The sequence below is a fragment of the Corvus cornix genome, chromosome 1A, assembly GCF_000738735.6.
Source record: "Corvus cornix cornix isolate S_Up_H32 chromosome 1A, ASM73873v5, whole genome shotgun sequence".
Taxonomy (NCBI): domain Eukaryota; kingdom Metazoa; phylum Chordata; class Aves; order Passeriformes; family Corvidae; genus Corvus; species Corvus cornix.
In genome coordinates this window covers 49,582,735-49,609,640 of record NC_047057.1, presented here as the reverse complement: position 1 = coordinate 49,609,640, position 26,906 = coordinate 49,582,735, and the positions used below count along the sequence as shown (strand labels likewise).

The 26,906-nt window shown below is 40.4% G+C and overlaps 1 protein-coding gene and 1 long non-coding RNA gene across 8 annotated transcripts in view; one reads left to right on the top strand and one right to left on the bottom strand.

Moving 5' to 3' along the window:
• Positions 1 to 2,412: 2,412 nt before the first annotated feature.
• On the bottom strand, positions 2,413 to 5,178 carry LOC109146089. The gene is made up of 2 exons (XR_002047886.3): positions 5,000 to 5,178; positions 2,413 to 4,572 (listed from the first exon to the last, which is right to left on the bottom strand). It is a non-coding gene; the product is annotated as an uncharacterized LOC109146089 (long non-coding RNA).
• Positions 5,179 to 5,833: 655 nt separating this feature from the next.
• TNRC6B (trinucleotide repeat containing adaptor 6B) overlaps positions 5,834 to 26,906 on the top strand; it is a 135,952-nt gene continuing 114,879 nt past the window's right edge. For 4 of the 7 annotated variants that reach the window (XM_039571501.1, XM_039571500.1, XM_039571499.1 and 1 more), the window contains exons 1-3: positions 5,834 to 6,263; positions 18,322 to 18,394; positions 23,263 to 23,361. In XM_039571501.1, the coding sequence (XP_039427435.1) occupies positions 5,849 to 6,263; positions 18,322 to 18,394; positions 23,263 to 23,361 (587 nt within the window). In that variant the 5' untranslated portion in view covers positions 5,834 to 5,848. Of the gene's footprint in view, positions 6,264 to 18,321; positions 18,395 to 23,262; positions 23,362 to 26,906 lie in introns of those variants that run through there. The other 3 variants (XM_039571504.1, XM_039571502.1, XM_039571503.1) reach the window with 2 other exon arrangements.

Below are 26,906 nucleotides of genomic sequence, written 5' to 3'. Positions count from 1 at the left end.
TTCCAGAGTGTATGAGAGTACAAAGTCATACTGCATCTTTAAATTCCTAATCAAAATTGATGGCAACTTTTGTGGTCGGTTTTTTTTTTTTTTTCTTTTTCACCTGGGCTGCCTGGAAGAGGCACAATTTTCCACACATTAGAAAAAGAAACCTATTTTTTTCCCCCTCAGGTTTTCTGCCCTGCATTGTGCACGCTCCAGTGCCCCACCCCACAGTAACTCTTCAGCCTGTCCCCTGTTCTGCAGGTGCCATCCTTGTTTCCTCATCTGTTTTTTCTGGCAGAGCATTATTCCTGCTCACCAGACCAAAGAAAGGCAGATGCTTTGCTGATGGTATTGCTTTCAGGGCTGCTGACAAGTGCAGACAGCACTGAGCTTTTCTACTATGGATAGTTTCACTTCCAGACTAAGGAGAAATGGCAGCCATTCTGCTTGCTTTGATCTCATTAATAATAAAGGACAACGGGAGTCCTTTTGAATATGAGGAAAAAGCTCAAGTTAAAAAATTAAACAGCATACTCAATTAAATTAGAACCACAGCAAAGCCTTGGAAAGCTGCCATCTTAAATTACTACACAGATACAACTCCCAGAAAATAAGAGTAATGATTTAAGAAACAAAAAACAATCCCATGCTCTTGCTGTCCTAGTAGAGTTTGCTATAGAAGGACAGGTGGGAGCTTTCCCCAGCATCAGTATTGATCATACATGTGTGATATTTCCCTTTTGCAAGAGCAAGGGCATATATATCATACTCCCTGTGGCATAGGGAAGGAACCGGCAGCAATGTGCCCAGGCCTCTTTTTTTCTTCAAAACCCGATTCTTCTGTTGGGATGGAGCTGGGTGACAGAAGTGGGTACACAAATGAGTACAACTCACAAAACTGCCTAATTTGGGAGAAACAGAAACTCCAAGGTCGATCTGAACCTTGGAGAACAAAGTGCCTATAGCAGTTACCCTATGTTTAGCTGTAAAATTCTAATGCTGTCCTGATGATGAAGGTGGACCTGTAACAATAAAACGCTATAATTGCTTTCACCTACCTATACTTTAGATTCCATTTAGATTCAGCTAAAGGTGACACAAAACAATTTTGCAAAACAGTTTTAGGCTGCTACTGCTGTTGAGTATCATAGATCCAACCAAGACAGTGGAATGGGAACGTTAAAAGTCAATAAAAATCTTGTCTGAAGAGCTGCATAACTTCCAGCCTCAGCATAACTGCTAGCTGATAACTCCTATGAGCTCGCTGGTTCACTTTCAGGACTAAACATAGGGGAAAAAAATTGGCAAAAAGAGACTGCATAAAAGACTACAATATTTTTCAAAATATTTTCCTAATTGTCTGCTTTTTTCATTAAAAAACCTCCACATGTTAGCATTGTTTTGCTGAAAATAGCTGTATTTAAAATAGCTTCAAATAATGTTAATGAAGCATTGTTTTAATTTTGCCTCCAGCAAAAACAAAACGAAGTAGTATTATGAATTATTCTCTATTTAAAACCACTGCTGTCATATTAACAATTTTTCCCTTTAGCTGTGGGCTGACAATATTCTTTCTCCCTTTTCCTTCCAACAATATAATGTGAGTATGACAGCACAACAAATTGAAACTTCTGCTAAGCACTGTGCCCCAGACATGCATAAACTGCTCTTGTTTCTATTGCAACAGCATGTCTTTCCTGGGTATGACACATAAAAATAGGTAATGTCAAAATAAGCCTACTATATTAAGAACAGTTATAGACGTGGAGGTGTCTGACTGGGACTTAAAGCTCAGGTCCTGAGCACTAAGAGTCATTAAAGATATTTTTAGGGTTTTTTTGTAAAGCAGGAATGGTAGCACTAATCACGTGACCAACATACAAATTTGAAAATTACATGACATCTCCTTAATTTCCTCTTGCTATTTAATTTAATTCTAGTCTTCATTACTTTGTTTTTCCTTAAACTGCTCTTTTGTGTTTCTCTCTGCTGTTATGGGTGGCGAGAAAATAATTGTGTTGAAATCTGTTCTTCTCTATTTTAAACACAAATCCCTTTTTTCTGTCCCCATTTTTACAGCTCTCAGGCATATGAAGTATTACTTCCTCTCTTGCTTGTTCCTTGAAAAGTTCCAAGAAGGATGCACAAGAATGGCTGAGAAAACTTCTCATCACTCAGTTGAAGGAAATAGGAAATGCTGAATTCTTAGCAGGTGTCTCTGCTGAAAGTAATTATTAGGATAAATACTTTTAAATAAGGATATTTAAACAGGATCAAAATCTTTGTAAATATTTATGGTTTATTCCCCTCATATATTGATGCCATATCCCTGCTGAAACTTCCCTGAAGTCTTCTAGGAAAAGGATGGATTAAAAAGCAGCTTCCAGGGGAAAGATGTAAGTAAGCAAATAATCTAATCAGCCTGTGTTTATATAGAACAAGAGAACATCAGTTCTTTTATTACTTTTTTATGAATAATTTTTTTAACAACAGCAATCTTCTTTTCCATTGCTGCCTGCATTTTAGACACAGATAAAGCACAGCATTATATCATATGTTAAATGTCACGTTTCATGTGAAAACACTTAAACATAGGGCACCATAAAGAGCATCAGCACACACTTGACTGTGGCTTTCCAAAAAATAACCTTTCTCTTAATCACTATGCAGGTAAGTAGTTGGTTCCTTTCTGTTTCCACAAGACAGCTGCTGCTTAGGGCATGCAAAGCAGAAAAAAAGGCAGGGTTAGCAAAGACCTTTTCTGAAAGTATCAGTAGTTTTTAGTGACTGACTATCCAGAGCTCATTTGGGTACATTAACTTAAAAACCTAGCAAGCCTATAAAAAAAAAAATCACATCATGGCACTTTTGGAAACAATAAACCAGTGTCTGATCTCAAAAACACTAACTACAAATTCCAAATATCAAAGCTGTTTCTAAATTCTTGTCTTCTCTCATTCCTGCATTCAGAATTGTCCCAAGCTGGCAGCACATTTTGTTTAGACACATTTAGCCTTCATGCAGGCTTCTTCTGGACTGTATCCCTGTCAGATGCAGTATTTATAACAAGTACATTTTAAAAAAGAAGAGGTGATGTATTTTCATAACGTAAGAGTCAAAAGGCTGTGGAATTGACCCCAACACTGAAGTCTGTCTGTCTCTCTGGCTACAAGCTGTGTGAGGTTTGATGCTCTGCAGGCAGGGTCCCAGCCTGTTTCCTGAGGAGCCAAAGAGCACACTCATACTGCAGTGAGACCAATCCCCAAAGCTATAATGGTTTTTCTCATCAATTCACTGTCAGAGCGGAAAGATTTTCACCCCAAAGAAATCCAACCTTTCCCAGCACCTGGAAAGGCCCCACAGTGGTAGTGTAATACTGACATCCAGTGGCTGAAAAAATGCGATTTCACTGTCCAACTTGGTTTCATTTTTTGGATAGGACTGGTATTGGGGAGGTATGAAAAAACCAGCAAGAATTATTTTTTTCCTAAGCATTTGGACTTCATGAGAACCAGAACATGACTGGAAGCTGTGATTCCTTCCAAATCCACGGGTGAACCTGGGTGGGAACTCCTGAGTCATCCATTGTAACTTCAGCCAAACCAACAAAATCTGCTTGCTTTCCACAGTTCAAATTTGTTTTGTAGTGTGAAACTACAGGAACAAGGGAGAGCGGTATCTTTTGCTCCTCCGAAATGAAAATATCTGGCTCCCTAGGCTTATGCAAAACAAATCATATTCCTTCACCTGCACACCCTGAGCAAAACATAGAAAGGAGCACTCACAAAAGAACACCAGTAAGGGGAAAGAGAGTTTACAGAGGGAAATTATTTAATTATTTTTTTACTTATGGCAAATACAAGCTCAGCATCTTGGACAGATCCTTCTCTCCCAAAGCGTGCAACCTGTACTCTTGGAGTATTAGTGATGTCTGCTTACAACATGAAAAATACATGTGGATAGACAGGACACAGACAGCTCCCACACACTGAATAAACAATGAGGAAGAGAGGCAAAGTGCATCCAAAAGTTATATTACTAATTCGTATTGATTTATGCAGAGCCTTTTGTATTCCTTACAGCACTACAGTAACAAGTATGTACACATCCAGTATGAAGTCACATTCATATTAATGGAGCTCTTTTCCCACCAATCAATGTAAAAATCAGTTACCATTACTGAATGGAGAAGCCATCAGAAGATTCACTGCTCTTTACTGACTCGTGTAGCCTGAGTTTGCACGGATCTTGTCCGCTGTCTGTGCCACTAGCACACATGACTGTGCTGTGCTGGCAGCTGTCCCTCCTGCTGGTGACTAACCTGTAAAGGGCTCTGTGGCTCTTCCAAGACAGAGCACGTTTTCACCGAACACCCACAGACCTGTTCACTAGGGTGACAGGTACATCCCATTTCTCGAGTTCTCTCTTCAACACCAAAACGGCACTTTCAGCTGCTCCACGGTTCTGCTGATCAGGTTGTTAACAGGATTCTCCAGAGGAGATCAAATGGAAAGATTGCACAGGCATGCAGCCGTGGGCGAGGTCAGGAAATGACACTCATCAATGGAACAGCAGCCTTCAAATATACTGGAGAATGAGAACGAGCATAGACATTAGGTACAAGCAAGGATAACCTCTTGCTCCCAGTTTATCCTCCACATGCTTCTGTTATCCATGTATTCCCCTCAGTGCTTTCTGTCAGTTTTGGAGACTCCAATGCTCCTCGGGTTCTGCTCTGTTAATCCTTTGTGCCATGCAGGTCCTGCTTATATACCTCCCATTTGTGTCCTTCCCGTTCTGAGATGCAGCAGTGCTGACCCACACCTGCTCTGCAGGCGCTTCCAGCCCCAGGGCTCAGGCGGCTGCAGCTCCTCCCGGCCTTCACACCACCTCCCAGGAAAGCGTCCCCGGGCCTGCTCCTGCCTCAGCCTCCCACCGACCGCCCCCGCAGTCCTGTTTCTGGCTCGGCCCACTCCACGGATAATGAAGATCAACGTGTATTTGTAACGATTACATTTAGGAATGACACTGTGGTCACCGCAAATCCCTTTTCCACAAGTTTTCGCGGTCGTGGGCCTCCGTCACGTGCGCAGCTGCTCAGGCCACGTGGGGCGCGGCGGGCACGCACCATCGCCCCGCCCACTCTCCTCCCTCCAGGGAGATTGACAGTGAAACCAACCAATCAAAAGCTCGACCCTACCTTTCCCCACCCCCCCCAGCTCACGGTTGCTGTGTCATCCGGCGGGTGACACCAGGGGGCGGTCGCCGGTTGGCTGCGCAGGCGTCGGATTCCGGCCAATGAGCTTCGCGAACTGCACGACTGACACCTACCCTGCCCAATAGTTGTCTCACGTGCACGTGGAGGGGCGGGGCGAAGCGTAGCTGTGGCTGAGGAGGGTGGGCAGTGTGGCGTCGGTGCCGTGTCGCGGCGCTGCTGAACGGCCATTCCCGCGATCGCCCGTGCGGCCGGCAAATGAGTGCACACACTGATGTAACCTTGCCTCGGTTGAGGAGGGTCCCAGGAGCCGCCGAGGAGAGCGGCTCGGTGGGCGGGTTTCCGCGCTGTTATGGTGTAACGGGCACATTCCTTCTCTAATGGAGTCGGAGGGTGCGACCCACAGCCCAATCCGTAGGGCGGAAGGGCGGGACAAATAGAAGCGGGCGAGCGAGTGCCCCATTTAAGGGGCAAATATCGCAGCCAACTGGCAGAGGAAGAAGGGGCGGGAGCCAGTGAGGGATGTGAAGGGGGGTAACCGCTGACAGCCAGCAAATGCAGCCAATCACTGAGCGTGTAGTGACGCGAGAGCCCAATCAAAAGCCCTGAGAGGCGGTGCTCTGCTGTGATTGACGTGGGTCGTGGCTAATGGGCGGAGAGATCGCCCAGACTCTTCCCAATGGGCAGCGTGCAGGCGCGGAAAGGGGAGAGGAAGGAGAAGACGAGCAGGCAGAACGACCAATCAGCGCGAGGGTCGGTGAGGCGCCGTCCAATAGGCGGTGCGAGAGGCGGTGCGGGGGCGTGTCCCGGTGTGTTTGGGTTCGTGCTCCTCGGGGGAGGGAGAGACGGCGGCAAGGAAAGTTTGGTTTTGGTTTTTTTTTTTTTTCCCCCCCCCGGTGGTGTTTTTCTGGCGGGGCCGGCCGGAGGGGGGGGGGAGGGGACGACGCTTTTCGCAGCTTCTTCGCCTTTTGCTTCCTGGGGTTCGTGTTTCCCGGGCGGGCGGGAGCCGCCCCCGGCACTGAGAAGAACGGGGGCTCAGCGCACCGCGGCGGCGCCCTCGGCGGTGAGTGCGGGACGGGCCCCCCACGTATCCCCTATCCCCGCTCCCAGCTCCCGCCGCGGGATTCCCTCGGAGCCCTTCCCGCTTGCGGACCCTCGCGCCGCCTCTGAGGGGCCTCTGGCGCCGGGCCGCGGTGCCGCGGGGCGGGGGAGGGACGGGGGGCCGGGCCGGCGGGAGGGGCCCCAAGCGGCGGCAGCTCAAGGGCGCTGCCCCGGCGGTGGCGGAGCGGCCGCTGCTCCCGCCCCGACCCCGGCGAGTGCCTGTCCCGGGGCACAGCCGGGCGAGCGCCGCCCCCTCTTCGCCTCACGTGCGGCCGCCGCTCGCCGCGGCTGCGCCCCGGTGCCCCCGCCGCCCCCTCCGGCTCCACACAGGGCCCGGGGAAGAGCCGCCCGCCCGCCCGCCGGATCACCCAGGCCGGGCAGGAGGTACAGCGGCGGAAAGACTCCGAGAAGCCCTTGTGTAGATGGGGGAAAAAAAGTGCTGTAGTGTGGGGACAGAGCCGAGGTTGCGTTGGTACCACTGCAAACCGCGCTGGATGAGTGGAACGTGATGCTGGTGTGTGTGTGTGTGTGTGTGTGTGTGTGTGTGTGTGTGTGTGTGAAGGTAGTGGGTGGGTGGGAAGAGTGACCGTGTTCAGAGGTGTGTCCCAGGCGGAAAATAAAGTTTCCCCAGCTGTTTGTAGCAAAATGCGGGAATGTTTGTTTCTGGAGACGCTTCTCTGGTTGTGGATAAGCGCTGCCTGCAGCGTGGTATCTTGATAGCTCAGATCTGCTTTATGAAAGTGCATGTAGGAGGCTCTACTACAGCATAGAGCTGAGGCTTGTTGAATAAATCGAAGTCTCAACAAAGTGTTTTCCTAGCTAAAGTAGAGACGCTCACTGCTGTAAACAGTACTTGTTTTTTCCATGGTAACATTTCACTGGCCTTATGAACGTTTGTTAAGATAGCTCTTTGCAAAGTTAACTTTCCTTTTTTTACAATCCATTAATTACTATATTTTAAGCATGACTTGCTAGAGTTCAGTGTCACATTTACAACCTCTACAAAAACTGTGACTCTTCCTGCAAAATAGTAGATCTTTTGGGGTTGTATAGCTCTGTATTTGAAAGGTCTGTTTTACCTGTTGTTTTCCAGTAAAATCGCTATCCATATGAATGGATTTTGGAAATTAGTTCCTGCGACAAGCGTTGTAGAGGTGATTGCTTTGATTTATAGGGTTATTAAAATACGTGCACAAGTTCAAGCAGCTTTGTAATTAGTTTGTCCACACCGAAGTTGCTCAGCAATGCCCTTCTCTCCTGTGGTGACTCTCTAAGGGTACAGATTCCTTGGAATGCGTGCTGTTGAGATGTGAGTGAATGCTCTCATCTGCTGCATTACCCAAGGCCCCGACTTGAGAGATAAGTTCCAGGTTTTCTACATGAGCCGTGGTTAGTGCAGGATCTGCTGGGTAGATGTACCTCGAGGGAGGAGTTTGCAGGGGTGACTTTCCACCCGAGTTTAACTGAGTTGCAGGTGTAACTAGACAATTCCTCAGCGAAGAAATTGCCCTGCAAAAAGTTGAGGCTGGAGATGGGGGAAGGGAGCCCAGAGAGGTGTTAGCTGTGTGTTAGATTTTCTGCTGTGAGGTTTTGGGGCAGTAAGGTGCAGGCACATCTGTCTTTGTAGAGATTAGATGAGGTCATCATTATACATTTACTTTTATCTTGTTTAGCTATATTGCATGTAAACGTTTTGTAAATACCACATTCTGTGTAGAACTATACATATGTAGGGAATTAGCTCAGAAGTTTCAGTGCTAATTGGCAAAATGTTATTGGGATGCTTAAAGGGAAGCACTTAAACCCTGTAATATGGAAGTCCTGGAAAAAATGTAATGATAAACCAGTCAGTATCTCTTGATTAGGCAGACTTTTGAATTAATGCATTACTGCAGTTTCTGTATACCTGCAAGTTGAGCTAGAGATCTACACTTTCATTTAAATAGTAAGTTCAAACGTTTGGATGTAAAAGTCTTGACAAAGCTTAATCTGCCAGAGTTTGTGTGATCAAATAGTCTAGTAAAATATTTAGGTTGAGTGTGTGTCATGGCTTTGCTTGGTGATGTTTATTTCACCATTAAAACTTGGTGTTGGAGGATGACTTCAGAGGAGGAAGCTTCAGGAGAGAATTTTGTGTAGTTCTGAGGTAGCGTATTTTACCTTAGATCTGCCTCCTGTCATAGCAAGTATGAAATCAGAAATTAATTTTTTTTCAGAAGTAATGCATAATAAAAATCATATCTGGCGATAGCTGCATCTAGAACAGTGGGATGAATAGCTCCAGCCAGAATGATGGAAAGAATTGAAGGACTGCTGTAGAATTAGTAATTAGAAAATATGTTAAAATGGAGTTTGTTCTCTTGGATTTCTGAGTGATTTTTTTCTTTTTTCCCCCCCCTAGTAAAGCTGGTGTATTTCTGCTCACAGAAGAGATTGGATTTACAATTAAGCAGTATGAACTGGAGATCATAGAATAAGTCTAAGAAGCTTAGTTATTGACTTGGATGAGTTTATTAATAGTCTGCTTAATGGTTTGGTTACTCTATTCTCCATTTTCTGCAAAATGCTTGGATGCAGAGTCTCTTCTAGTCATTATTGCCATTATTGTGTTTATTTTCTTGGAAATCTTTTTATACATAGATATTGTCTGCTTTGTGCAGTAATAACAATTAGTAGTCATTTTCCAGTTTCTTTGCAATGGCTTTCCTCAGTAATTGCTCGTAGTGCTGCGATTAAGTTCACAAACTCTGCAATACTTCTACTTACAGCATACCTTGCATCTTACAGCTATTCACTTCTTTATCATTAGTTTTTATTTTTCACTCATCCTTAACCCGCGTGTAATTTGGGTCAGTAGCTGTGTTTTTGTGAAGAACTGGCATTGTTTGTCTTCACAGGATAAATGAAGCCTGTTTAGCACGTAAGTAAAGGAGGGAAGTACCTGATACTAGCACATATGTACCACTGGCTTTCTTTAAAAGTTTTCTGTCGCCTCAGTGCTTATAAAATGTGTTTGCTCTGGAATTGCTTTTAATGATCTGTTTCTTGCGTTTTCAGAAATTTCAGTCATTAAATGTTTCACTGCCTTAGGGAAAGAATAGCAAGAGAATGTCAGTCTTCAGTTCTAATTGCAAGAACCCAGCACAGAGATGTTGAGCAAACAGTAACGCGTATTTCTAATGGTTTGACCAGTTGTGGTAGAAACAGACATATATTCTTGCTAACAGTCTTAATTAACTTAGAATTTACTGTCTTTCTCCATTTTCAGATAAAACTGACGTGTTAAGGTTACTTGTTCTTTCAGCAGTGTGTGGAATATGGACTGAAGGATTCATGTTAATTTTTTGTGAATCCAAACGAAACTTTTGGCTACTATCTGCTAATAAAAATAGGAGCACTTTTTGGTACTTGAGCCAGCTGTCACTGTCAGACAAGTAGTTGCCTGCTGGTATTTCTGCTTGCGAGGTGACTGGGGTGAGAGTAATCAGGATATTCTGATTGCTGTTCCCCGTCCCTTTCAGCGGATAGTAAAACTCTGATACTTCCTTACATTTCTCTTCTGTTCATGCCTTCTTTGTGTTGCACTTTTACTCATTATTTTCTATTTCTTCAGGGAAGTAAACATGCTTTGCTGCAAGGCATTGGTGTCACTTATTTTTTTCTCCTTTAGAGCAGTAGGCAGTGAGTATGTTAAATTTATTTTTTCCCTTTGCCTTCTTATAGCGGTTAGAGGGAGAGGGTGTTTTTGCACTTATTATGGTTTGCATCATGTTGTAGGGCAATGTTCTGAGGTTTTTAAGTTTTCATCAGTGTAAGGGTTGTGGTTGGAGTTTGGATGTTCTCCGTGTTTACCATGTTGTGAGCTATGGAGATGACCTTTTCCAGTTTCAGCTAGTCAGTACGGATTGCGTTTCTGGGCCCTGCCAGCTTTAGTAGTTCTGAAATTGGATATTGTGCATGTATTTCCTGATTTAATGTCTGTGGATTAGAAAAAAACACAATAGTTCCTCAGTGAGAAAATCTGGGAAGCAAGTTAATGTTCTATCTGAGACTTGCACTGTTTAAATTTTTTAAAATATCTACTTAAAAAAGTGAAATGGATCTGAAAGCAGCTCTTAGCCAGTTTAGCTTTTAAGTCTGTGGAGCAACATCCTGCTTGTCAGGAGAAATGGGAGGTATCATAAGGCAGCACTTGTGCTGCGTGCTACAGGATACTGGTCAGAATAAACGTGTAAAAAATAACCTGGAAGTTGATATATTTTGACCATGTTAGACAGAAGATGGGAGGCTGGAAAGCTAATTAGTGGATGAAAGGATAAGAAGCAAAGTTGCAAAACAAAGAGTTGATAATTTTAGATACCTTTTGACTAATCCCCTGTCAGACTGATACAATAATATCATGTTGCTTGTGTCAGGGGAAGTCCTCTAATTCATCTGAGTAATGAAGTAAAAGTCATTGATGTATTCTATAATTTTATCATGACTCTTGAGAGTGTCATAAAAAGTGCTATAAAGAAAAACAACCTGGCAGACTTTTTCAGTAGTGTATTGGGTTTTTCATTAGTAAAGTCTGTTCTGTAATAGGAGAAATTTATGCCCTTTGATTTGGTAGTAGTTGATAAAGAACATAGTTTTTGTGAATACTGTTGGCTTTCTTCTGCTAAGTTTGAGGATTTTTCAGATTCTGGCCTCTATTTTGTTTGTTGGAAATGCTTCTTCCTGTTCCTCTGATCATCTTGTATCCTAGGGTTGCAGGAGATTTTTCCTACTCGAGTCCCTCTTTTTTTCTTACCACAAACACTGGTTGTTCTTGCAGTTCTCTAGTGTGTTGTTCACGTGGCAAAGGTAGACTTTGTGAGAGAGTTTCACTAGTTAAATTAAGTGTATGATTTTAAATCCAGAAGTTAAATGTTTGGAAAGCTGTTTGCTGGTCTTCTTGTTTAGGACTGGCCCAATAGGTTTCCACATAACCAGAACTAAGAAACTCCTGGGTTGCTCCAAGGTAATCTCATTGCCAACTTCCCTGGCTTTGTGACCTCTCTGCATAAATCTCACAACAGTATCACAAGTGGTAGGAGAGACAGAAAACCCGTCTCTAGTGAATAGAAGGAGCTCTTCAGGGACTTGCCAGTCTACTGTGGACTAAATATATTTCAGCCTTAGGGTGATCCACCAGTGATAATGGGAGTAGGTCCTCTTGTCTCGCTGCTTCTTACAGCCAAGAGATACAAATTACTCAGAAATTTGGTGTCTGTGTTCTCTAGTTATGAACTTCTGTGTCTCAGGAGCTGAAGAAATCCAGTTTGTCCAGGTCTTCTCCTGTACATTTGAGAACCTTTTAGCTCTCTTCTAAGGATCCCCAAATGTCCCAGAAATAATCTGATGTCTCTTTCTGGAGAAGATGGGAGCGCCACAGAGTACATTTTATTTTCTTATTACAGCTGACAGTATATTCTGCTTTTTATAGAGCAGTACAGTAACTTTGTGATTTAAAAGCTTTTCCAGAAGTTAGATTTTGTAGAAGATTGTCACCTATACACTCACTCACTTTACGATTGCAGTGAAATACTATTTCAGATGTCTGAAGTTTCTGTTGCTTGCGCACCGTGACTTGAGAAGCCATAAGTTAATAGTATTAGAGGGTGCAACTAGCATGAGGAATGACGAGGAACTTGTGAAAAAGCTTTAGGATAATGTTTTGATTTAAAAAATTTGCCTCTGAGATAGAGGAATGGATGATGTGTCCCCTCACCCCAGCTTCTTACAAAGACCAAAATATACTTCACTGCAGAATGAATTATGATCCATCCTTGATCTGAAGCAGCTCAAAATCCCTTTAAGAAAGAAGGCCATAATACATATTGCTCTAAATACTTGCTTTAAAGCATTGTCAGCTACTTTTATGGGGTTTTGTATCTTTTTTTGTGACCCCCTCTGGGATTTTTTTATGCATTGAGATTTTTCCTGGATGTATTGGCGTTATTATAACAACGTTCTTATATTGCTGTAAATATAGCAGTTTCACTCTGTGTTGGGAATATGTTTATTCTGATAATTATGTTTGGGGTTTTTATTTTGGAATTTTTGTTTGCTTGTTTTTTAAGTTCCACTTGACTGTTTTAAGTAAGAAGCTAAAAAAAGAGCGCTTTGGCACGAATGTGTGTTTATGCAGGAAATTTTAATACTACAGCCATTGTAATTTAAATTCTTATCCTCCCATATGTATTTGGATTCTGATAAAAAAATTGTTTAAAATTAAATTTTTTGTATTTTTGTTTGTCAAATGGCTGAGATTCTGTCTTACCAGGTTTGAGTTGCATTGTATCAGATGCCTATTCTTGCAAATTAAAAATGCAAATGAGTCTTCTTTTGATGAGAACAAAAATGAGAGAGTCAAGCCACAGTGCTTGTTTGTGGCCATTAGGATTCATACCATTTTTCATTGACATTGCAAAAAAAAAAAAAAAATTCAATACTTAATATTTTCTCACATTTGAAATGGATCCTCACATTTAAAATGGATCTTGTCTTTATACTATTCCCTATAACACTATAGTATTTCCCTGCCCCTCATAATAAGTGTCTTTTTTGTGGTGATTTCATACAGGCTCCGCTCCTGTTTTTCCTAGCCCTTGAAGGCAAAGTGGGATAGTAAAGCTAAAACTGAGGTTTTATTGTTGTAGCTGTGCTTTTTGCATGGATAGATGTTTGGGTCTGCTCCTCTACTTTCTGCAGCTGGTGTGGTGACAGCATGAAGAACAAGTGTAGATTTTTGTTGGTGTTCAGTGTTTCTGTTATATTTAATAAAAGGTTAGGGGAAGTTGCCTACGTTTCTGATGACACTCACTTTGCTAAATGGTACTTGAGAGGGGGAAGATGTATTTTATTGCAGAGCTAGGCTTTTTCACACATTTTTTAAACTCCACACTTGCAGTAGATTAGCTGTCTATAATTTTCTTTGCTTGGCCGTTTTGATTTTCAGAGTGCTTGTAGAAGCAACCAAAACTGGCTGATAATGCTCTCATTTGTTGGAAGTTAACTCCTCTGGTTCTTCCATATTGAAAGTCCAATTTTCTCTTCCCTGTCCCTGGCAAGTCATGTATTGCAGAAAATAGATTCATACTGAGAAAAACTTCCTGTTGATTGAAAACTAAATTAGACTGTGGAGAAAACAGGTAGAAGTCCATTGTATCAAGTACTTTTTAACATTGTCTACTAAGCAAAGGAAAACGCTCCTGACAGTGTTACATTGTGGTGGCCTGAGGGCAAGAATACAGTGACATAATTAGTCTGTTCCGTCTCCAGCGCTAACCCTGTTCTTAACCAATGCTGGATAATGTTGCTTTCACCAGTTTAAGGTAACTAGATAAACTGGCACTGCCTTGTGTATGGATACTGTGTATTAGCTTATCTCGCCCTTGCCACAGCTGGGCATGTAAATAAACTAAAAGTAACTTTAGTCTTGCAAAGTTTGGACAAAAAATAATTGAGAACTTGTGTTACTGCATTTTCAGATTTAATGAAAGATGAACAAAAAGTAACATGTAAGTGAAGAACATTCAAACCTCGGGGCAAATTTCAAGAGTTAGGTTTTTAAATATGGTGGGAGAGCTTGACTGTGGAAATCAGTTGTCGCGTAGTTCAAACAGGTAGCCTAAAGGCAGACTTTTATGATTTTGGTGTTAATAATAAAGCTGGGTTACCTTTCCTTTAAATGCCACTTTCAGAGGAAATAAGATGAGAAAGTTGAAGAACTCTTTTGTGCCAAACCCAAAAGACTGAAAATTTAGGGCCCTGACCTCACACATAGTTGAGCAGGTCTGAAGCTCTTCTTGCAAGTAGTTCCAAATTCAGTAGTACTAACTAAACATGTTCAGCAAAGATTGCAGTGTTGAGGACTAGCATTGTATCAGTAATAACTTGCACTGTGCTTTTAAATTTAAAAATTAGCCATAAAAATGAGTGTACTGCCTTATTTCTTTGAAGATTGAAAAAACATTATTGAGTATAAAACAGATTTTTGAAAGTTAGCTTCCTGTTCCTTTCTTAGGTGCCGAAATAGCTGAAAAGTACAATTCAGACTGATGTCATGCTATAAATATTGATGAAGTTCTATTTGGCAGCTGGTTATGTTCAAAGTTGGTGTTTGCAATTATAGTTTAGAATTATTTGCTTAACAACTCAGCATTTGTTTTCTTTGACAATAATAGTGCTAAGATCTTGGACTTCTCTGCATGTATAATCATGTTAGTGGGAAGTCAAAATGTCTTTGTGTAAAAGAACCCCTCTGTTATTAATCATTAGAAGAGAGATAAATATGGAACATTATTTTGGAAAATTTCAGGGTATAAGCTATAAAAGAGTGAAGTTTAGAAAACAGAAAAAGCAGATTGTGACTTAACCTTCATTCTCCATCACACTCCCCTGCCCTTCTTCCTGCCTGTGTCCTGGCTCAGTCTGGCCATAATCTTCTGCCCGAGGCTGCATTATGGGGTGCAGTGCCAAGACCTAGAGCTTCTCTTGGGCAGCAGAGGATGCTTGTCTGCCTTCGTGGCTGCTGGAGGACTTAGCACCGGTATTGCCCTGCTGGTGTGAATTCCTTAACAACACAGCTCTTACTGTGAAAACAAACAAAACAAAAGGGTGGTTTAAGACAGGTAACTTTGATACTCTCGTAATTAAATACACGAAGATTGTAAGAACGAGATCGTTTGAAAGGTATGGTATCTTCCAGTCCTGTCCTGCATGTGAATGATTTTTAGTAGCGTTGTCTTCAGCTCTTGTAATTGCTGCTGTCAGTGTATAAACCACCCTTCCCCCTTTCCTCTGCACATGGCTGCTTACCACCTTATCAATTTTAGTTTAGTTACTACTGCTGGGTTTGATAAACACTGCCATATAGGACTTGATGAGTGTTACTGGTGGTACGAAAGCAAACCTTCGATCCTGAGTTGACTTTAGTGGTGTGAATAATCTGACAGGGTGATTCTGTTGGGATTATCAGCAGTAAAGGAGTTATTTATAGCTTTCAGGTTTAAAGTTGAGCTGTTGAGAGGCAGGCTTCTCACTCATCACAACGTTTTGCTTAAGATGGAGAAAAATACTTAATGTCTCTGGTCTAGTGTAACATCCACTCTTCTCTTCACCGCCCCTTAGAGAACTCTGGTCCTCTCTATTCTGAAGACTTTGTCACTTTGGAAATGCCCTGAAATAAAGTCTTGGTTGCACTGGTGTTGCTCCGGCAGTGCTGAATCCTTGGGATTGTGGGCATCTTGAGCATGTTGATTGTGTGCCTTTTTTGCCACCGGGGCACCATTAAATGCCGTGATAGTTGTAATACTTATGGTAATGGCTGCTTTTGTGCCATTGGGATTCTGAGCATTGCTACTGCTAACAAGTAGTAGCAGCATTAGCAGTGGGAAGTAGCCCTTTTCAGTGCCTGAAAACCGATAATGTGCAAGACCTGATAGAACCAGAGAGGAACAGTTGAGAAGAATGGGGTTTTTAAGTGATAGTTTGTTTCCAACTTTGCAAAACAAATCTCTTGAGTGGGTTAAACTTTGATGTGGAATGTAGAAAGCAGCTAGTATTCTCAACTCACTGTATTTTAATTCCTTGCTGCTCCAGGTATCATCACAACTCTTGCTATGGTTCTGACTGTCAAAAAGGCGCTGTCAGTCAGTTAAGATAGAGTACTCCCAACAACCTCAGTTTGGTAGTTTTCCTAAACATTGTGGTGTAGAGTGTTGAAGGTCTTGAAGAGAAAAGGTAGAAATAATTTTGAGGATGTTTTGTTATATATGTACACATATATGTGTATATGCACATAAATGTGTGTCTATATATGCTTCAGTCACGTTGAAAAGACAGTGGGACAAAGCACAAAGGTCTTTGGAAAACTTAACTGCTTGGCAGCCTTTGGCTGATTATAGTTGCGATGTAACCTTGATTACAGTTGAGAAGTGATATGTAGCATATGTACTGTACAATAGGCTGCTGTAGCAAAGTGAAGACAAATACCTTTTATGTTCACTGTAACCTTTAATGGATTCTTTAGCAAAGTCGGTATGAGCAGAAAAGTGCTGCTTTGTGCAGTAGAAAGTGGCAAAAAGGTGTAAGCAAAACATTTTTTAAAGTAGTCTTTTCAGTTTACTTTTTTAGTGAGAGGAGATACATTTAGCATCTTAAATATTGTTTATGTAAATGGTTTGGAACACCAGGAAGGTGATGATGAAATATTGTGTCTTTATATTTCAAGACTGTCTTTAGACTCAAAGGCTAGAGACAGGATTTACTAAATTGAAGTCTGATTTAGGACCATTTGAGAAGTATCTTTTTGCATATTTTACATGTCTCCCTTAATGTTGACTCAAATGTTCTTTAATGAGAAAAAACCCACAAATTCACTCATGGTTGGATTTTCTCAAGCAGATCATGTTGTGTAGTTTTAAAAACCCCCTGACATCTTCAGGAGGGTTCTGTTTCATGAAATGTTTTGTTAGTTTATATTTGAGCTGTTCATGTAAAAAGACTTAAGTGCTGTGAAGTGCAACTTGTGTTTTGATTGTATAGGTTGTCTTTAACTTCTTTATAGTCCTTCTGTTCTCATGTTACTCAAGAAGAGCAGTACAGACTAATGTATATGATACCTTTTTCAAGTTACAGTTCTTTATCTTGTTAAAAGTACTTGTGTCATATCTACGTAAACAGCTGAAACATTTTCCATATATTACCAAAAACATCAGTGCAAGGAATTTAATACTGAACAAAATATGAAGTTGTGCAACACTAAATTAAACATAATGGACACCCTTTTTCATGTCATGTTTTGCTATAGAACACCACGGTGATTTTGTGGGGTATGTGACTGTCGTTCCTGAATATTCCTCTCTGGATTCTTTATTTTTGTAAGAGATTGAGGATTTCCACCTTTTCCCATTCCTCCCAGCTGCTTTGTTTAGAGTGATATCTTTAGTTCGTTTTTCCTTGAAGTACTAATCCTTCCTGGATTTCCTTCCACCTAAGTAATGCAAAGAGATTGTTCTAAACCATGTGAAATAAGGAGGTTGCAAATCCTCTTCTCAAGCACCAGTAGTATCTCTCCTTCTACCAAATTATTTCTAATTGGTTACAAGGTATGTTTCTATCTTCAGCCTTGAAAAGTGAAGTGGAGAATTACCATCACAGTGAGACCTGGGTTGTCCTGTATAATTTTTATAGTAAATCATTACTGTTACACTGCCAGTGTGCTGTAGATGAAAAACCATGAAATATTTCTGTATTGTTTTGAAGTTATGAATGACTAAGCCAACTTCCCAATATCCTAATTGAGTATGTGATGTTTTTGTTTAGTTACAACAGCAGCTGATATTTGAAAGATGTATGGTGGTAAGCTGATAGTTCTGAACTTCTTTTAATTCCTGGAAGTTGGTTATGTTTTGCAAAACCAAAATTGAAGTATTTAATACTAGCTGTGGTTAAGACAGATTATGTATGATTTGAAATGGGCTGGATTGTTAGCCAGTGCTGCACTGCTATGTTGGTCTTTCAAAATAGGATTAAATACCTGACAATTGGTACGTATGGGATTCATTTTTACATGTAATATTTAATATTCAGGAGTTACGGTAGGATTACATAATCACCTTCCTTAACTGCAAGGCAACACACTTGTGTGTGTTCTCTCAGTTCTTATACAAGAAACCAGTTTCACCCCATGTTTTTTCCCAGTAGTGAACAGAAATTATGTTTCTAGAGCCTCCTACTGTTCTGTTGTATCTCATAGTCAGTAGGGGATTCTCTCACACACACTACCAGTGTTTACTGTTTTTCCAGGTTTGGATGGGAGGTTGTGGGGATACTTTAAGAAAATATTTTCCTGATGGCAGCCTGTTCCTTTCACTTTGTGCACCTAGGTTTGCTGAGATTTTGAGACAATTGACTTCTATTGTTACGTGTTTTTTTATTTACTAATGCCCATGGTTGGTTGATGTTTTAATTTTTTTGTTTTCTCCTTTTAGGGTTTCGTTTTTGCACTGAATGTAGCCAGGACGGATCCTTGTGGGCTTTGGCAGCCCTTGGAAACTGTCAAAGGTAAAAATCAACCAAAGTTCAGTATTGTGACCTTGAAAGTTGGAGATGAGAAGAACAATAGCCTATGCTGGTTCTCAAGATACTGTAGAATGTATATCTGTTTTCATATACTTTCTAGTGTGTTATTTCCTGTGGGTTGGGGTGTGAAGTTTATGTAACTGCGTGATGTGATTTGTTTCTGTGAGCTAAAGTTGACGTCTATGATTTACCATTTTATTTGAAATTAGTTAATTTATGTTGAGATTCTAATGTCACTGGAATTGGTAAGTGATTCTTTCCTATAAGCAATAAAGTTATAGTCAAAGATTTTTTATCTTCTGAATGCTCTTGCTTTCAGAGCAACTTGCATTTAAAGTGACGAAAAATATTCTGTTCTTCTTCTGTACATTAAATTTTGTGTTGCTTTTGTACATTCTTAACATCCTTGGTGTAATACAATGCTTTAGCAATTAAATACAATATGGCTGGATCATGTGTTAAAAATGAACACTTTTTTGTCTGTACCTAGAGAATGGTGAGAGCCACTATGTGTCGATACAATTGTGTCAAATAAGCTCAGTCTCATTTAAGACACAGTCAAGTACTGCCTTGTTCTAACTGCTCTTGTTTCAAGTATGCCCTGTATACAGGATCACCATCTTGGAAGAGCACTCGTGTGCCTGTTTTGCTGTGTGAGAGAGTTTGGAACCTACCTTCAATTTCTGCTTAATGGTGACAGTTGGCACAGTCTTCCTGTCCTTCAGGGGTTTTCTAGTGGGCCATATCCAATTTAGACTTGGGAATTCACAGGAATTGCAATTGGTTGTACATTAATAAGTGCTGCTCTTGCAGCTGCACTCTTTAGAAGCTTGAAGAAGTTTTTTTCTTCATTATAAAATGAAGAACATATTTTCTCTTTAGTCCATGTTTCATTCCTGCTGCTAATATTAAAAAAAAAAACAAAAAAAACGTGTTGCTGCATGAAAGGCCCTTGAATTAGATGAGGTGCTTTGTCCCAGTGATGCCTGTTTGATGAAATCAAATTTGAAATAATTTGAATTCCAGCTCTCTCTTGCTATTGAGGACTTTGTGTTTTTCCATGCTGGACCCTTCTATGTGGAGGGAAAATTAGGCCTAGAGGATGTACTTTGTTCACTGCTATTTCAGGGATTTATAAGTATATGGAAATTTTGCTCATGTTTTACTTGCCCAGAGTGTGTTAGAATGCAGTAGTGCAGAGATGGTATCCATAAGGAGCCTGCCTGCACTGTTCTGCCTACACTGAGTGTATGGCTGGTAGCTGCATCCATCATGCTGATCCCACTAAACAAAATGTGTACATCTTTGCTGCAGAAAGAGATGGAACAGAAATAGGACAAAATATCAAACTGGATTGTCCCAAAACCATACTGGTTTATGACAGGACAATATAGTAGTAGGCATTAAAGTTCATAAGAAATCCAGCTGGTTCATATTAATGAATGTCTTTACCTTTGAGAATAAATAGTCATCAGTGTATTATATTTTAAAGAGTTAAATAAAAGTTGTTCCTAAGTTTAGATGTGCATTTTCCACATCATATATGGGCGTACCAGTGCATTGCTATTTGTCAGACCTCCCTTGGAGTTATCTCACTCCAGTTGAAGTTAATTAATTTTTCTGAAGGATATCAGATGAATAAAAAGATTGGGGGATTTCAGTCACATTTCAAGTATTTTGGGTGGATATATGCAAGGGTAGAAGAAGAGGATTATCTTACTTTTGACCTTTTCCAGGAGTGACTTTGTTGATAGGTGTTGGATCTGAAAATCTAAATGGACTGTCTATAAACTTTTTCTTTTATCACCTGGGAACCTGACATATCACATTAAGTATTGAATATAAGTAAAGAAATGCCCTTAGGCTTTTGGCATTTTCCTGATCCTTTAGTATGCTAGTACAAATTCTTACTTCTGGCCCATCCTCCATGTGTAAAATAAATGACCCTGTGTGTCACCTTTAGCACTCTGGTCAGAAGCTGGTGAGCTGAAGAGGTGATGGCAGTAACTGGTGATATCAGTAACTAATGTGCTGGCAGTAAGCAGTCTCTGTTGGCTGAGAAGTCACCCTCAGTTGTAAATGACTGCTACAAAAGTCTGCCACAGAGGTAGTGTCCCAAGGATTCAGGAATCTTGAAGTGTCTCCTTTTGGCAATAAACAAACTTGCAATGCAGCATTCTTATGCCAGTGGCTAAGGGAATCAATGATTCATATACGCAAAAGAATATAAAAATTATTGAATTGGGCTCGTAGTTTACTGCAGGATGTTTTGTCTCCTGAAAGAACCGAGAAGCAAATGCAATAAAGTATAAAATAACCCCAACCAAATGATAAAAGGATGGTGTTCAGCAAAACTTTCTCTTGCAACACCTCTTGTAGTCTGTGGCTTAGGGTCTTCCTGCACCAGCTACAAAATGTTTTTGGTGGATTTTCATTTTCCCCTGTGAAGTTTTCTGGTAAATTACTGAGCCTTTTAGAACTACCTTTTTATCATTCCGTGGGAGAGAGTTTGCTCTAACTAAGCATTGTATGACATAATATAATACGTTTTCTTTAAATGTTAAAACCAATAAAACATTAATTATGGGATAAATGAAGAGAGAAGAATAGAAATTCATAGAAAAGAAAATACAATGGAGAAGGAAGAGAGTTTATTAATTCAATTTCCTGCTCTGATCTGAGTTCTGGATAGTTCCAGTGTATTTAATCTGTTGTCTGTGGAAGAGCTTGCTTGTCTTTCTTCTTGTAGCCTTTCCATTTTTTAAAAATTTCTTAATTCTACTGACCTTTTCTTTCCTCCTTTGAGATGCACTGGTTGGTGGTTTTTTTGTCTTCTTCCAGGAGTTGTGTATAAGAACTGGTGTCAGATACTGCCAATTCCTCTGGTAGTGAGGGATCTCAGAAGATAAAGCACGTCAGTTTTTCAGAGGCTCATGTTTGAGTTCTTCCAGCACTCTAAATGAAAAGTGACTTCCCCTTGCAGTGCTCTTGGTCTGACCTTTCTGGTCTTGTTTTATATATATAAGCTTTTTTTAATGCTTCTGTAGCTCAAGTTCATTCTTGCTTATTTCTCTGATTTTGAGGCCAGGTAAGTGCCACAGGAATCCTTCTGGCCCAAGCTGTTTTGGCTGTTAGACAAAAGACTGTCTAACAAAAATCTGAGGAGCTTCCCCATTACTTGACTCTGATACTGTAAAATCATGCTCCAAAACTCCGGAAGTTCTGGAGTGGGTTTCAGAAACCGAGCATGGCGAAGAAGTACCATGGACAGGGACTGTCCAGCCTGGCCTCCTCCACTGTGGGTGCAGAACAAAAAGCAAGAAACATTTGTTACAGGCAAGAGGATCTTGGCATCGATGCCATGCTTAGTATTTGATACCTCTGATTCTTGATTATGTGCTGAAGGCAGAATGTTTAAGTGGGTAAGAGTTCTCTTTTCTCCTTATTCCTTCTTTTCCCAGAAAAGGAAATTACTGCGCTCTAAGTCCTTGCAACTTCTGTGCTTTGCATAAGAATGCATGATATTACTGGATGGAACAGTTTGTTGGTTGTAAGATTTATTAAGTTGTATGTAACATTTTATAGCTTCAGGCCCTTAATGTTTGTAGAACATGTTCTTCACTCTTTGAGTCAACCATGACAGATGTTGTCTTAGCTATGTGCAACATAACAGAGGAGATTGGAGTGCAGACAGCCCTACACTCTGAACAGGCATTAACAATGAAGCGAAGGAGGTGCATCATCTAGAAGCTTTCTCTTGTCAGTTTCCAGGCTTGGAATTGCTGCTGCGAAGGTGACAGTCAGTACCTCTTTAGCCGAGGTGCTGAAGTAGAGTAACTTGAAATGGATTTTAAATGCTGGTGCAGTTGAAGAGTTACATAATCTTGAGAGGGACAACTGTTAAAGGCCAACAACTCTTGGCTTACCTCAGTGGGAGCCCTTACTTTCCATATACCTGGGATGTTTGAGATCTGGTCATGGCTTATGTCTTGCATTTTCGGTGTGAGAGATTCCTGCTGAATTTATGCTGGTGCATTTGATCCATTACCCCTGAAAGATGCCTCATCCTATGAAGTAGAAGACATTCTAATCCTAAACACCAAAGTCTCCCTAATTGTATTGCATCCTTCCATAAGTTACTTTACAATTTGAAAAATGGAGTTTGGGGTGCGGATTTTTTTCAGTTGGAACTGCACTGATACTGTCAAATGAACTTAAAAATAGGTTGCCTAATAGTGTTGAATGTTGGAAATACTGGGATATGTTGATCTGGGTTAGATTGGAAATGCCAATCTGAAGGTGAAGAACTTCGTCTGTTCCCTGAACCATTTAGATTCTAGAATGTATTTATTTTTGAAATGAAGTCAAGGAAAAAATCCTGAAAGTAAGACTTCAGAGGTACTGTGAGATCACTGGAAGTCTTAATAATTTTTCAAACTAATATCCTTTAGATTGTCTGTGAGCTGAGTCTTTGAAGCTTATATTTGCACAAAAGCTATTTCCTAGTAAGAAAGAATTGCTCAGCTCTGGTCTGCGTGATTGTTCCTTTCTGACTGTGACTTTAATGGGTAAAATCAGTGACTACGTTAAATACTCAGCAATGATGCTTTAAAGTTAAAAAGAAAGTATATTCCTGTTAAGTAGGTTTTTTTCTTTTAATTAAGTAGTTTTATTTTATCCTGAATAATAGTTGTCTTGTGTTAAACAGTTTCAGCAAATATGTGCAGAAAGGCAGTATTAAAGGTCGTAGCCTAGAATTGTTGTTTATGTACACTGCAATCTCATATAACATTGTTAAAGGCAAAAAAACCCATTGTTTTTAAAATATATCTTTGTTGTTTATCTTTTAGGCAGTATTTTGCATTTCTGCAGAGCTTTGCACAGATCCTGTTCCCATGCAAACTGATGAGGGAGAAATACTGGAGGAAGGCAGTCCCAAGGTCAGTGAGGTAAATGCCACTGTGTTTTGGAGGAACAAGAGCTTGCTTGGCTGAAATGGGGGGGTACGTGGAGTGAACATCAACTGGTGGTGATGTTTTTAATTAATACCTACATGCAATATTTATTATTTATTGTCATGGAGGTACTTAGAAAATTAAGCTTTGAAAAACCTTTAGAAAGACAGGGGGTTTTGCCACCCACTAAGGATAGGAACATATGATTTTGGGCGCTTCCAGGAAGGAAAGAGAAAACTTGTAAAGAGATACTAACCCTGATTGTATATCATTTGTGAAAACTGGAAGGGTTTTCTGTCCTACCCACCCACCCTCTGAACTAATTTAAGGAATTAGACGTGGGCCCTTAGGTGCAGGTGTTGGTGTCTGTGGATTACCGACTGACCTATATTGAAGGTGTGCTGCTTCTTGTTTCCTTGTACTTGCCAGCATGTGCTGTGTTGTGAGACTGGATTGTGTGTTGCTTTTAAAGGTACCTTTGATTCTCAGCATACCTTGTTGGGACAGGAGCATGTCAACTGTTCTGTTAAATACAATGTTGTGTCCTGCTTTTTGCTTACTTCCTGAAGATGCAGATGTTAAGGCACGAATTACTTTGGTTTTCATAATGACACAGCCATTGTCATAATCTTCTATAGGTTTATAAATACAATTTTATAGTCCTGACTACTCACTGAGTTAGTGTTAACATTGCAAGTGATCTGTGTTTAAAACATGGTCCCTACACTTCACAAAAATCTGAATCATTGTTAGCTTGCTTGTAGCTTTGTGTAAGAGACAGACTGAAAAATGAAAAACTAGAAGACTGGAGTTAACATTTGTTTTCTAGGTAGACCTTTGGAGAGATGCTTTCATTGTTTTAGGGTCTAAGAAAAAACACTTTTTTAGCTGTAAGCAGCAAGTTAAGTAAGTAATTATTAGAGAAAGGACTTGGCAATTGTGCTGCATGTACTTTAGGAGTTGTGTTCATTTTAAATAGCTTTGAAGGAGGGTTGGCTCTAGATTAGGAGCTGAAAAATGAGAACATATCAGTGGATGTACTTGCAGCAATCCAGGGTATTGAATGCATCTTTTGACAAGGATGTGATTACAGGTTTCAGTGGGGAATAGACATGAGAGAGGAGACATCATGGTGCAATTAATTACTGACTTTAGTATAGTTATTTGTGCTTTCTTTTCACCACACAGAGAGGATCTTTGTGAGTGTGAACACACATTTATGTGTATACAAACAGGTGCCTGTGTTTATATTTTTGGATACATAGCTTTCATTTTTTTTTGCCTGTGGGGCAGGAAGTAAGATTGAAGTAACTGTCCTTTCCTCCAATGAAGGGTATGCTTTTCTTTGGCATGCTTAATTCTTCGTGTAATGGTGAAGTTTGTATCCGTGCTCCAAAAATTAAGTGACCTTACATTTGAAACCAAATTCTTTATACTGACTTTGAATACGCAAATGTGTATAAAGCATTGCTTTGAAACAATTGTCATTTAGAGAATGTGGGAGATGAGAATTGTGCATCTGGTATTTAGTGTTATTAATAAAGAACTAATTAGGATCATTATATATTAAGCAAAAAAGTCATGACTACAACTAGTCCTTCTCTCCATTCTGTGATGGACAGGACTACTCACTGAAGTCTGTTTTTCAGTGTTTCTTCAATCTGTAAATGATTATCCTCTTTCCTTGTCTGAGGAGAGTTTTGTCTCTATAATAGTTAAAAGTTTGTCCTAGAAAAATTTAGACAAAGTATATTTCACTATATTGTCTGGTATCATTAAAATGATGCCATTAATTTACAAATGTTTACATGATCTAGTGACCTGTTTTCATTTTTCTACTAAATACCTTTTTTAAGTATTCAGTAATGTAGTTCAGTTTTTTTCCTTTTGTCAGGTTATTTCCCCATCTCTCCCTGCCCACTCCCAACTTTTTCAGGCAGGAGACATGAGGTATACGTGAATGAAGTATTCTGAAAGAGATGAGACCAAAATCATCTTTCATGGAGCTACCATGAATATCAGGATATAAAGATTTGGGTACTGCAAGAATTAATTTCTTTGTGGTGCGGGCCTGAAAATAACCTAAAAGTTTTACATGAAGATTCTATGATAGAGTGGAAAACAAATGATGTGTCCTGCTTTATGCCTGTGAACTGGCTTGGTTCTGTAACTGTCTCAGGTTTTCTGGCATCCTAGACTGTATAGTATTCTGAGACACCCAGGTCAAGACTTGAAGATAAAAGGAAATTTCCTCTGGTTTTGAAAAAGAAAAAAAAATTGTGCCTTATGTAGAGCTGAGCAAGTCACTTTAAAGACTAAATATTTATGTCCTTCAAACTAATTAGCACTATGTAAGGTATGATCAGAAAATTTAAGCCTTGCAGTCAGACATCATGAGGAATGGTGTTCCTGCTTGACTCCTAACAACCTGGTGAGACAGATGTAAAGTTAGCTTTCATGCTTGCCTTTGCCACTCTTGAAATGAGTGGCAAACTCAGTGGACAACTCATTGGAAATTAAGCTTAAGGAAAGTTATTGATGGACTCAGTTCTCACTTTAGTGTTTATTTCTACCACTGTTGTTAATGCATACATTTCTATTTAATTAGTAATTTAATTTTTTTTTAATATTGTGGTTGAGTTGCGCTCATGTTCTCAGTTTTGCCTACTTGGGAAATTTCTACAGTTCTTCCCTTCAGTTTTTTGTCAGCATATCCTTTCGCCATTCTTTGGATTGTTTTCCAGCAGAGAGTGTATTTTGTGCATGGCCTTTCCCCTTCTGTCCATTGGCTGCTTTTGGAGACACTTAGTGTCTTGGTAGTTTTGTGGCCAGGGCTTTTCATATTAACTGATTCCATTGTTTGATTTCAGTTTCTTCCTTGTTATCAGACTAACAGAAAATACACTTTCTTTAAAATGGCATCAACATGATAAAGACAGCTGGCACCTGTCAATAGCACACTCTTGATCCCAATAATTATCTAATATTAGTGCTATACAGAGGGGAAGAAACCTGTGCAGAAGTCAGTTTTTTCAAATGAGCATAAGAGTTTTAAAAATTAATTTAGTTTTGGCAAATGTGGAAGTCTTATTTGATAATAATATCTGGTCTATTTTAGCCAAATGATCTGCTAGTGAGTATCGTACAGTGAAGTATCCCTTCACTTTTTAGAGTAGTTGCAGGGTGGGCTGTCTGGTTTCTGGCTTTTCAGGGTCACTTTTCTTCCTTTCAAAAAAAAAAAAAAGGAATCGTAGAATCATTAAGGTTGGAAGAGACCTCCAAGATCATTGAGTCCAGCCTTTGACTGAACACCACCATGAGGTGGCAAAGGCTCACCAGTGGGCTACAATGAAGAGAATTTTGTAGGACTGATCCCTTCAGAACTGGGCATACAAGCAAGATCCTCATGGTGTTCTCCCCCAGTCATGTTTGCTGGAGCTGCTGGTGGGAGGCAGGAAGCCCTGGGTCATTCTGGTTCCCTGATATCAGAGTGAAATCTTCTGCTACCTCTCCATTGCACAAGCAGGAGTAGAAAACCA